The sequence below is a fragment of the Cricetulus griseus genome, chromosome 3 (assembly GCF_003668045.3).
Source record: "Cricetulus griseus strain 17A/GY chromosome 3, alternate assembly CriGri-PICRH-1.0, whole genome shotgun sequence".
NCBI lineage: Eukaryota > Metazoa > Chordata > Mammalia > Rodentia > Cricetidae > Cricetulus > Cricetulus griseus.
Window position 1 is genome coordinate 212,299,089 of NC_048596.1, and position 13,428 is coordinate 212,312,516.

The 13,428-nt window shown below is 40.8% G+C and overlaps 1 protein-coding gene across 1 annotated transcript in view; it reads right to left on the reverse strand.

The window, feature by feature from the left end:
- Positions 1-476: 476 nt before the first annotated feature.
- The window catches only part of LOC118238506 (probable G-protein coupled receptor 158), a 48,884-nt gene continuing 35,932 nt past the window's right edge, over positions 477-13,428 (reverse strand). Inside the window, exon 2 of the mRNA XM_035441710.1 lies at positions 477-723. Within this exon, the coding sequence (XP_035297601.1) occupies positions 477-723 (247 nt within the window). The remainder of the gene's footprint in view (positions 724-13,428) is intronic.

The following is a 13,428-nucleotide window of genomic DNA, read 5'->3' on the forward strand; positions in this document are numbered from 1 at the left end:
ATTGCTGTTGTCATTGTTTCCTGAACAAAAAAGATGGGGTTTTTTACAGAAGTGTGATCTCTGTTCTTTATCCGTCAGAATCCCACCAAACCAAGCAAGGTTGGAAGTAGAAAGGAGGAAAATACACACAACTGTAACCAACCCCTTTCCAAGTGCCTGCATATGATTTTCTCCTTGTTTTCCAAACTGCCCTGCCATACCTGCTCTACTACATTTTAGCAGATGGCAACATGTCTAAATGCATCCCACAAATGTGACAATGAGCATCACAGCACATTAAAGTTGCTTGCTCTGCTTGGTCCCGAAGGGACTGTTTTCTCATTACCTGATTGTTGTACATTTCTAGCTCATTTTGGAGAATGAAATCAGCCTTTAGTTAAAGTTAAATTTTAGCCATAACCTTACTTTTAGCCTTGTCTTAAGAGTTCCCAAAACAATTTCTCTGCAAAAAAAGTTATTTTCTCCCCTCTTTCAGTTCATTTGACAGAGCTGAGATCTGTGCAGATTCTTTTCTTCTCATTGGGATGCACGTGGCCATTCCCCCACACTAAAACATGTACAAGGACCATCCAAGCCTTTGCTTCCAATTTCGGAGGATCTAATCCTTGTATTCTTACCTCTGAGTTATTAAGATGGCATTTGTGAGTTCCTGAAAACCAGCCATCACTCGAACATTGGTCAATGTCCACTTTCTGAAGATTTATATCAACTTTCATCACACCCCTAAAATGCAAAAGATAAAAAGAAAAACATTAATCTGAGCCTTTACATTTTCTAACCATGGTCTGCTCTGGCCATCAGACAAATATAAAGAATGTCCTAAGTTATTCACACTACCCACTTAGGGTTAACTTGGGTGTACTCAGTGAAGAAGCATAGGAGGACAAATCCAGCAAATAATCATCTTGTTCAACTTGCAAAGGTAAGGACTTCGTACTTTCACAATCTTTGGCCCCTTCTTGTAGTACCTGGCACATAAACGGTCCTCAGCAAATAGATGAAGATTGACTAAACCAGGCAATATGGTTGTGGAAATAGAAAAAAAAACTTGACTCTAAATAATACCTGCCCCCAGAAATATCTTCTTTACAGTGAATCATAGTCAAGTGTTAATCTCATTTCTTTCTATTGCTAAAATTCTTATGCTGTGGTGGGAGGTAACAAGAAAAATCTTCTCATTCCACTAATCTCCTGTAAGTTACATAAATACATAGATGATAGATAGGTGGATATTTATAATGTGGCATAAAATGTAAGACACAGGAGTTAGTATTAGTAGCTAAGATTAGGATAAAAGAACCTGTGCTTACTTTGACCAGCTATTAAGAGTTGTTGGCAAACTACTGCCAACAACAACAACGTTATAAATGTGTTATTCAATATATTCTGACATAGTGGGCAGACATAAACATACCCATCTATGTTTCTGACATAGTATACTTGACAGATAATGAATGGTAGCTATAATAAATTCTACAAATATGTGCTGGGTTGGTTTTTTTTTTTTTTGGTTGTTTATTAGTGTTTGTTTGGATTTTTTGTTTTTGTTTTGTTTGTCAACTTGACACAAGCCAGGGTCATCTGTGAAGAGGGAACCTCAACTGAGAAAAATACTTGCATCAGATTGACTCCGATTGAGCAATTGGCAAGACTGTGAGGCACTTTCTTGATTAACGAGGACCCAGTCCAATGTGGTGGTATCATCCCTGAGTAGGTGGTCCTGGGCTATCCAAGAAAGCAAGTTGAGCAAACCATGGCAAGCAAGCCAGTAAGTAGGGTTCCTCATGGTCTCTGTTTCAGTCCCTGCCTGCAGTTTCTTGCCTTGACTTCCCTCAATGATGGACTGTGATCTGGGATAGATAAGCCAAAATTAACTCTTTCCTCCCCAATTTGATTTTGTTCATGGTGTTTATCACAGCAATAGAAGGTAAACTAGGGTATTACAAAGGAAGACATGTTATGATGGAGAATAGGTCATAGGGATGAGAGGAGACCAGGATAAAATTTATTGCTGGAATAATTACAGCCCTTCATATCCACACCTCTCATCACCAGCATCATGAAGTTTCCCACTGGATTATTATTGGCTACAGTTTAGTATTCTCCCTCAAATGCCTCATTATAAAGAATATATTAACCAAAATATCTATTTTTACTTGTGTCAAAATTGCTAGAAATAATGAGTTCAGATTTTGTTTTTCAGCTATTAGCAACACCAACAAGAGTTTAGTGGCAAGACAGGCTAAATGTCTTGCTCACTCAGCACTGTGGTCACCGGTGAGAACTGCAGGAGGCTGCCATTATTCTGCTGCTTTTCCTTGAAGAAAATCGGCTTCAGAAATAAGAAGCTTACTGGTTGAGAACGTTCTCCCTTAATTTCAAGTTCATATATAGAAACCAAAAAGTCGCCTCAGACTTTCAATGCAGCCACGAAGCACTTTTGGTTTGCTCAAAACACCAGAGGTAAATGAGCCATGCATTCACCAGATGGGAACTCAGCGCTGACTCATCTTCATTAGGGCCTCCTTGGTGCCTGGAGACCAACTGAGCCCTGGGGAAGGTGGTGCAGACTTCCGGACAGGGAGGTGGAACTTAGGGGAACTCTTTGAGGGGGAAATCTCTCTTAGCAGAGAACATCAGACAGTTTGAAGAAATGCAGAGACCCCAGCACGCCTGCACCCATGAGTCCCTGGGGCAATGTCTCTGGGGCAGAAGTATTCTTGCTCTTCCTTCCTCATCCAGGCCGCAGGAAAAGACTGTAGTTTACATGCCTCAGGGCTGGAAAATGAGGGCCAGAAAAAGCCTATTGGTGAACCCCGGAGATTGGTAAATAGTAAATGCTATATTCCTAAACCCCTTGGTCTGTTCCCCTATTTGTTGTGGGGGGAGGGGTGGGTAGAGACACAGGATGGGTGGAGGGGACAGGGACAAACCCCAAATTCCTTTCATCCTTGACAGTTCTAATTTTCTGTCACCAAGAATACACTTCCGTCTCAGAGCCACTGTAAATTGGCTTCCCCACACTTTTCTTGTATTTTGACATTTCTGTCCCATTGCCACTAACTGGTTTCAGATCTTCATCTCTAACTGGAGTAACAGCTTTCTACTAATAGCTGTTTGCTTCTGTGTCACCTTATTCCCAGATAGAGGTCCCAGTGTGAAGTTTACAAAGACCAGAGCTTTCCTTCCGAAGTAAATACAAAGTTGCTGGTACACATTCATAACAATGTGCCCTTTGTCCTGACATATGTATTACAACTTTTGATGGATGCACACCCCAGACATGAAGAGTATTGCCAGAGGCCAATTCTGTCCCCCAAGTTGCTATAACAATAACTCAGTGTTTGAATTTGTTTCCTGGTGCTGTGATAAACAGCAAACGACCCAAAAGCAAGTGGGGGTGGGCGGGGTAAGAGTTCATTTATCTTGTACTTTACAGCCTATCATAAAGGGAAACTGAGGCAGGAACCTGGAGGCAGAAACTGAAGTGGAGACAATCCAGGAACACTGCTTACTGGTTTGTTGTCTATGACTTGCTCAGCCTTCTTTCTTTTATAACCCAGCACCACCTGAGCAGGGGTAGCACCTTATGCAATGATCTGAGCTTTCCCATGTCAATCATCAATCAAGAAAGTACTATACAGACATGCCTACAAGCCAGTCTGGTGGAGGCAATTCCTCAGTTGAGGTTCCCTTTTCCCGTGTGACTCTTGTTTGTGTCAAGCTGACCAAAACTAACCATCACTATTAATTTCCACTGCAGCCTGCCTCTGCCACCAAAGCAGTTAAGTCATCACCTTTCACGAGGTGCCTTCCGATGGTCAGCTATGTGACATGTATACCCTTTAAAGGTGCCCACCAGAGAGAGCACAGCTCACTCTCTTGTCTTTTTCTTTTGCCTCACTTCTTCCTCTTGTCTTTCTGTCCATCTTTCATGTGTCTACTCCAACACAGCCTTTCACTATCCCTCTCCCCCCATCCTCAACAAACCTCTTGCACTAACCGTTGCACCTGGCATGTTGGCTTAGTGGCATACCTTGGCAGGGCCCACCAAAGGTACCCATTTTGCCTCTCTTTTTTTTTAAGTGTTGCAATCAAATCACACTTAGCTCTACCCAGTATGATTGAAGATACCTTACTATGCAGCCTAAGTAGTCCTGCATTGCCTTGTGCTAGATTCCAAAAATGTCCACAGCTTAGTGAATGGAGTTATGTTATAGTGTAAAGAAAGAGTTGCAACTAAACGGTCTTTCTTTCAGAAATTTTACCAAAAGATTTGGCCAGTAAAGTCACTGTTTATCTACAAGGACCTCAGAAGGTACTATGCACACAGGTGCCATAAAGCTTAAATATCATACAGTAAAGGTTATATAACCCTTAAACTGTATAAATATGATCCTGACCCTTCCAGATTCAACACCAATATTTTCATTTTCATAAGTATAAAACTTCTTAGCACAGCACTCCAGTTGGGCCTCTTCCATTTCTGACCTCTAATCACTCATGCATACACTTTGTTTTGTTGTTCTGTGTTTTAGACAACTCCGAATTATATATGGGGCCCAAGAAAATTCTCACTGTCTCACAAAACCTTGGCTTTATAAGCGCTGGCATTAAATCCATGGCTTCACACATGCTAGGTACTCTACAACTGAGCTATATCCCAAGCTCTTCGAAGTTATATCATTCTTAGGCATTTTCTCCTAATTTCTAAGTCAATACAAACATCCAATTAACTTTGGAAAACATGGCAATGTTAAAGAGAAACAAAAAGTAGCTAAACTAAGAATGCAAATGGGAAACTGAAGGAGAGACAGTTTGAGCAAAACATCTTTGGATGAGAGAATGAAAAACACTGGAGATCAGAGGAAAATTTCCAGAGTCTGCTGGGTTTCTCAGTCCTGCTCCCTTAGACTAAAATTCTCTGTTCTGCTACTGAGGGTGGAAATGGCAAGAATAGTCCATGGAGTCACATTAATGAAAAACAACTGAAAAGGTGTGCTGACACTATAAAAGGAGAAAGGTAAATACCAACCCAGCTACAAACCCTGTGATCTACAATGGTGACCTGTCTGCTGGTGCAATAGGGACAAACATATGTTGCTGAGGGAGTAACTAAGCACTATGTTATTGGATTTAAGGCCCACTCAATCAAGGGAAACACATGCTTAACACTTCCAGATGGGCAAGAATCTGGAGCTAGGCAGGCCATGGACTTAGGGAAAAACTAAATTCAATTGTTCTGCTCAAGCAATTTGGCAAAATAATGACTCCTAATGGCATTCTGCTATACCCATAGATGACTGTCTTGCTCAGCCATCATCAGAGAAGCTTATACCTGTAGTAGATAGAAATGAATACAGAAACCCACAACTGGATAATGTGCAGAGTGAGAGATCCTGGAACACCCAGTCCTAAATGAGATGCCTCCATCTAACATCTCACTTCAGGTCTCAAGGAACTTTGTAGAAGAGGAATCAGAAAGACTTTAAGAGCCAATAGGGATGGAAGACACCAAGGAAACAATTCTTTCCAGACCCTATAGGACTGATGCACATGTAAACTCATAGAGACTATGGCCGCATGCCCAGGGTCTGCACAGGTCCAACCGAGATAGGGTCCCAGCACTGAGAGGGAGGAATGGGAATGATCTCCCATCCCTAACCAAAAAGTTATCTCCAGTTGACAATCACTTGCAAAGGAGAAAATAGTTTTCTACACTGGGTATTCAAGTCACACTTAAAGATAGACTGCATGCCCAGCATTCGTGTGTTTGTGTGTGTGTGTGTGTGTTTCTGTGCTTTTTCTTTGTTTTGTATATTTTTCTCTGTTTGTTTTGTTCTACTTGGGTTTATTTTGTTGTTGGTGTTGTTTTGTTGTTTCCTTGTTTGTTTTCTAAAGAGAGAGAAAAAAGAAGGCATGGAATTGGATGGGTGGGGAGGTGGGGAAGATCTGGGAGGAGATAAGAGAGAAAAACCATGATCAAAATATAGTGTATGAAAAACATCTATTTTCAATATTAAAAAACATACTGTTTAAAAAAAATGTGTGCTGAAATAAAGTGTTGATGAAAGCAGGGGCTGGTAGACAAGTTGATCAGTTGCATCTGATCATCCCCTTCCAATGGAATAGCTAGCCAGAAAGGACTCTGAGCCATAACAAAACATGTGGCTCTAGTTTTGGATCCAGAAATGGTCACAGTGATAGTCAAAGATGCATCTTTTGGTGACTCTTGAAAGACAATGAGGAGCTAGGTGATAGTGGGTCATGCCTCTAATCCTAGCACTTGGGAGACAAAAGCCGGTGAATCTCTGAGATTGAGGCCAGCCTGGTTTACAGAGTGGGTTTCCAGGACAGCCAGGTATTGTAGAATATTATTTTAAGATGTGTTACATTTGTTTGTGATGTAGAACACCTGTTTTCATGACAAAAAGATGTGTTGCATTCTTTTATGTTGCATTTGTTTAACTCGTTGAAGCTATGCTACTTTGCCTGTCTAAAACACCTGACTGGTCTAATAAAGAGCTGAACAGCCAATAGCAGGGCAGGAGAAAAGATAGGTGGGACTGGTAGGCAGAGAAAATAAATAGGAGAAAAAATTGGGAAGAGAGGATTGAGCAATGAGAAAAGGAGGAGAGGAGGATAAAAGGGGCCAGCCACCCATCTACACAGTCAGCCATGGAGTAAGAAGTAAAGAAAGGTATAATAAAGGAAGATAAAAGCACAGAGGCAAAAAGTAGATGAGATAATTTAAGCTAAGAAAAATTGGCAAGAAACAAGCCAAGCTAAGGCCAGGCATTCACAAGAAAGAATAAGCCTCCTTGTGGTTTATTTAGGAGCTGAATGGCAGGCCCCTGAAAGAGTAAAGAGCAGAGAGGGAAAAAAAGAAAGCAAAGAAAGGACAATAAGGTAAGTACAATTGAAGGTAGAACAAAAGGGACATTTGTCACACAATAGGTAGGAGGTGTGACAAGACTGACCTAGTAATGATCTGTGAGAATATGAACTTATGGATCTGGCTGACCAATACTCTAGGCAAAGGTGGAGGAAGACTTGTCTAATTCCTTCTAGATGACAAAGAGCTAGTTTTTGCTCTTTTTAATCTCTTAATAGTTGCTTTAAATCATACATATCACAAAATTTATCAACCACTTTTAAATATCCAGTTCAGTTGTGTTGAGCACGTTCTCACGGCCGTATTACACAACCAACCTGCAGAACTCTTCCTTTTGAAGAATTAGGACCACACATGCTGCAATCCACCATACCCCTTCCTGCCCAGCTCCAAGAGCAGAACCACCTCTCTCATTTCTGTATCTTTCCTCTTGCATTTCAAATGGCATCTGTTTTTCATTGGTGACCCATGCCACATAGTGTAATGCTCCAAGTCATCCATGTTAGAGCATGTAGAAATTCCTTTCTTTAAAGTTGAGAGCTATTCCTCATTTCACTTATTCATCTACAAGTGGGCACTGAGCATGTGAATTGTGCTATTATGGAGTAGCTTCTTATTTTAGCAACGTTTAAAAGAGATATTAAGAGCCCAATCTGTGCTGTTTGAAAATAAAACAGTTTCCCATCCTTACTGCCTCCTAGCAAAATAGTTTCAGAATATACATTAGGGTCAGAGCAAAGAACCACCACAAAATGGAGCTATGAAATCCTTTAAGGCATAAAAATAGATCTAAGATAATATTTCAGTCCAAAGGTCTTCTAGTGGTCAAATGATGAGCTTCTGGGCATCTATTGAAGAAAAGGAAGCCCAAGATTCTTAAAGTTTATAGCACAGTACCTATGGGGCCCAGGATTATTTCATTATGTTTGTTATCACTGTCAGGCTGTTTGTTTGCCCACTTGTTTTTGAGACTGGATCTTCTGTATCCCAGACTTGTCACAAGCTTCTATGTAGCTGAGGATGACCTTGAACTTCTGATTATTTTGCCTCTACCTTTAAGTGTTGAAATTAACAGCATGGACAATACATACAGGTTTATGAGATGCTAAGCGTCAAAGCTGGGTCTATGAGTATAATAGACAAGCACTCTACCCACTGAGCTGTAGTCCTAGCCCCAAGGCCCAGGGCTTCTAAAACAAAACAAAAATTCTTACATCAAAGAAATCTGCAAGTGTGGTTTCTTTGTGGTAGAATGCAATGTAGTAAGATTCACAGAATACCCACACGAGTCCTCAGCAAAGAAATTTCTCTTTGCCACAAAGACCATCCCAGAAGACTGCAACTAATTGAAATGCAACAAACAAGAAATTGTGTGAGTTGGGTGGTGGTTGTGCACACCTTTAATCTCAGCACTTGGGAAGCAGAAGCAGGCAGATCTCTGGTGAGTTCAAGGCCAGCCTGGTCCTACAGAGCGAGTTCCAGGACAGGCTCCAAAGCTGCAGAGAAACCTTATCTCAAAAAAACAAAACGAAACAAAACAAAAAAGAAATTGTGTGATGTCCAGTCCAAACTGATACATCTACAACACAATTGCAGTACCTAAGGCTTAGGGATCACTTAGGGAGTGGAAAGATTGATTATAAGAGCCATAGGAACAGGAAGTTTGCTGTGAAATTATATCTTCTAGAAATGTCATCAACTATACCCATGAGGTTTCATCAGCATGGCTGCTGAAACAAAACCTGAACAATGACACCAATAGACATGCTAACAAAGAAGGGGAAATCTCAGTGAGCCTCAGATCTAGATAGAGAACAACTAAAGGCAGGAGAAATAGTCTTCCCCAGGGAAGAGTCGTCCTATTGGCTATCCAATATCAAGTATTCAATTATGAGATCATATGCATATAGGTAACACTACACAGACGGAGCAGGTTATACGTATGTATTTAAGAATATAATTAATATATTTATATGTGTATGTACGTAACAACAATTTAAAAAGAGGCCATGAATTTAAGAAAGAGCAAGGGAATACATAAGAGATGCTGGGGGAGGGAAAAGAGGGGAGAAATTATGTCATTTTAATTTCAAAAAATAAGATATGTTAGAAAAATAAAAACCCTATTATCAGTTTTAAAAGGAATACTCACATCTGTCAGTGTTTTACATAAGCAGGAGCATCAGCATCTTAACTAACAGGGAAAGACATAACATTTTAAAGTATACCAGCCTTTTGAGGTCAACAAGCAGGCTGAGAAGCTACACAGATCCTGACTTCCTTGGGGAAGGAAAGACAATTCAGAGGATGGAAATGGGAGCCCAGGGGGGAAAACCAAAACCTTTGAAGAAGTACTCTGTGGGAGAAAAACTGGGTCCTAAGGAATGACCTGGTGACAAGTGGATTTCAAAATTGCCACAGATCAAGGGCTGCTGTTCGTGTCTTGTTCCACTGTGCTTCTGAACTGGAGAGCTGTCATCACTATCCTAGCCTTTGGCCTCACCGGTTTGTGGTAGGCAGCTGAAGGAAGGAACACACATTTCCTTTTAGGTCTCTAGACTAGTGTCAAGGAACCACACACATGGAGCCTCACCTCACCTGGACCTAGGAGCCTGGAGTGGAGACATGTCTTCCTGAAAAGGAGTAGATATTCTTCATTAAGGAGCCTAGCTACCAACAGGAAGTATCAGTGAGTGCTCATTATCTCAACATTTAGGGGGCTGAGGCAGGAAGATCTTGAGTTCCAGACCAACCTGGGCTATGCAGTGAAGACCTGTCTAAAAATTAGTAAATAAATAAAAGGCTGAAGCTAAATGATGGTGGTGATACTGGATTGTAATGCAATAGGATAATATTTACATGTCCATACTCCTAAATACAAGATAAAGTGAATGAGTCATGAAGGATAACTTTCTTTTTTTTTCCAACTTTTTTTATTTGAATTAGAAACAGGATTGTTTTACATGACAGTCCCATTTCCCTTCTCCCACCTGTCCTCCCCTACCCACCCCCCCAACTAAAACCTTATCTGTCACATATCTTTTCTGCTCCACCTAGATGGTGAGGCCTTCTATAGGGTGTCATCAGAGTCTATCGTATCCTTTGGGATAGGGCCTAGGCCCACCCCCATGTGTCTTGGCTCAGGGAGTATTCCTCTATATGGACTGGGCTCCCAAAGTCCACACCTATGTTAGGGATAAAAACTGGGCTTCTACAGGAGGTCCCATAGATTTCTGAGGTTTCCTCACAGAAACCCATGTTCCTTGGGTCTGGGTAAGTCACATGCTGGTATTCCAGCTATCAGACTGGGGAGCAAGAGTACCCGGATGTTCAGGTCAGCTGTTTCTGTGTGTTTCACCAGCGTGGTCTGGACCTCTGTGCTCTTCACTGGTCCTTCTCTACATCTGGGTTCCTGTTCAGATCAGTGATTATTTATGGGTGTCTGCTTCTACTTCCACCAGCTGCTGGATGAAGGCATATATGTCAGTCATCAATCTCATAATCAGGGGAGGGCATTTAAGGTAGCCTCTCCTCCATTGCTGAGATAGTTAGCTGGTGTCATCTTTGTAGATCTCCAGACATTTCCTTAGTGCCTGATTTCTCTGTAAACCAAAAATGTCTCCCTCTATTATGGTATCTCCATTCTTGTTATCGTGTATTCCTCCCCTGACTCAACCTTTCTGCTCCCTCATGTCCTCGGCATCCCTCTTCCTCTCCCCTTCTCATTCTCCTAGCTCCCTCCCCCTCTTCCTGTGCTCCCAATTTGCTCAGCAGATCTTGAACCTCTCCCCTTCTCCATGTTTGTCTCTCTTAGGGACCTCCATGTTTATTAGCTTCTTTTGCAGTGTGGATTGTAGGCTGGTAATCCTTACTCTATGTCTAAAATCTGCATATGAGTGAGTACATATCATGTTTGTCTTTTTGCGATTGGGTTACCGTGCTAAGAATGGTTTCTTCTAGATCCATCCATTTTCTTGCAAATTTCAAGATTCCGTTGTTTTTTTTCTACTGAGCAGTACTCCATTGTGTAAATGTACCACATTTTCTCTATCCATTCTTCGGTTGAGGGGCATCTAGGCTGCTTCCAGTTTCTGGCTATTACAAATAGTGCTGTTATGGACATCGTTGAACATATGTCCTTGTTGTATGAATGTGCTTCTTTTGAGTATATGCCTAAGAGTGGAATTGCTGGATCTTGTGGTAGACTGATTCCCATTTTTTTGAGGAGTTGCCATACTGATTTCCACAGAGGCTGTACAAGTTGGCACTCCCACCAGCATTGGAGAAGTGTTCCCCTTTCTCCACATCCTCTCCAACATGAACTGTCATTGGTGTTTTTGATTTTGGCCATTCTGACAGGAGTAAGATGGTATCTCAGAGTTGTTTTGATTTGCATTTTCCTGATGGCTAAGGATGTTGAACACTTTCTCATGTGTCTTCCAGCCATTTTAGATTCCTCTATTGAGAATTGTCTATTTAGTTCTGTACCCCACTTTTTAACTGGGTTGTTTGGTGTTTTGGAGACTAGCTTCTTGAGTTCCTTGTATAGTTTGGAGATCAGCCCTCTGTCAGATGAGGGGTTGGTGAATATCTTTTCCCAGTCTGTGGGCTGCTGTTTTGTCTTGCTGACTGTGTCCTTTGCCTTACAGAAGCCTCTCAGTTTCAGGAGGTCCCATTTATCAATTATTGACCTCAGTGTCTGTGCTACTGGTGTAATGTTCAGGAAGCAGTCTCCTGTACTGATTAATTCAAGGGTATTTCCCACTTTGTCTTCTAATAAGTTCAGTGTAGCTGGATGTATGTTGATATATTTGATCCATTTTGACATAAGTTTTGTACAAGGCGATAGGCTTGGGTCTAACTGCAGTCTTCTACATGTCTGCAACCAGTTATGCCAGCACCATTTGTTGAAGATGTTCTCTTTGTTCCATCGTATAAATTTGGATTGTTTGTCAAAAATCAGGTGTTCATAGGTGTGTGGGGTAATATCAGGGTTTTCAATTCTATTCCATTGGTCTACCAGTCTATTTTTGTTCCAATACCAAGCTGTTTTCAGGACTATAGCTCTGTAATAGAGATTGAACTCAGGGATGGTGATGCCTCCAGAAGTTCCTTTATTGTATAGGGATGTTTTGGCTATCCTGGGTCTTTTGTTTCTCCATATAAAGTTGAGAATTGTTCTTTCAAGGTCTGTGAAGAATTGTGTTGGGATTTTGATGGGGATTGCATTGAATCTGTAGATTTGCTTTTGGCAAGATTGCCATTTTTACCTTGTTGATCCTACCTATCCAAGAGCATGGGAGATCAAGGATAACTTTCTAACAGAAGAATTTCAGTTGACAAGTATACAAGGAATTAGGGAACTAGAAAACTCATCATTATAACATTATATTGGGAATAAGAAAGTAGCTTAGTGGTATAGTGTGGTTGCTTAGAATGCATACCTGGGTGAAATACCCCGTACAGGAAAAAAAAGAAGAAGAATATAGTAATAATTATTACACCTAAGACATACTGAACATTAGTGGGAAAAATCTTCAAGGAAAAACAGGATATTTGAATAACCTCAAAAATATCTTGCCTAAGATACTCATTATTATAGTGGATTTAATATAATATCTAGAACTCGTTGGTATACATTCTTTCTTCCAGGAAGAGGAAAGAACTTCATCTCCCCTTAAATGTAGTTTTAAGGTATCATATCACTAGGGTATATTTGAAAGACAAGGAAAGACACTAATGTTGTGGAATAATGCTTTAATTATGCAAACACGTGTTACATTTGTTTATGTTGTGGATTATTGCTTTAACTAGGCAAAGATGCATTATATTTGCTTATGCTGAATTTATTTAATTATGTAAAGATGTGTTTCATCTGTTTCACCTTGCCTGCCTAAGGCATCTGATTAATCTAATAAAAAGCTGAACAGCCAATAACTAGACAGTAGAGGGATAGTCAGGGCTAGTGAGCAGAGAGAATATGTAGGAGGAGGAATCTAGGCTCTAGAGGAAGAAAGAACAAAGGACAGTCACCCAGACACATTCTGTAGGACATACAGAATGAAAGAAAGGTAAAAAGCTCTGACGCAAAACATAGATGAAGGGAAACAAGTTAATTTAAGTTAAAGGACAAAAAAGCTAGCCAGAAACAAGTGTATGCTAAGGCTGAGCATTCATAACTAATACTAAGTCTCTGTGTCTTTATTTGGGAGCTGGTTGGCAGCCTGTAAGAAAGCCTGCTACACACTAAAGACAGAGGAATGTGGTAAACAAATGTAGTATGATGGGTTCACCTTATAAGGCTGCTCTACTAAGTAGCCCCAGGCTAGGTAAATTTAAAAGAACTTGATTTTCTCATAATTCTCTAAAGTAGAAGTGCAACAAAAAGGTGTCAGCAGTGTTGGGCTTTTCTGAGGCCTCCCTCCTTGGCTTCTATGTGATCATCGAGGGGCTTCCGCAGACTTCCCTCAGTGCCTCTGTCTCTTAAGAACACCAAACATATTGAATTAGCCTACTCTCATGACCTCATTTTG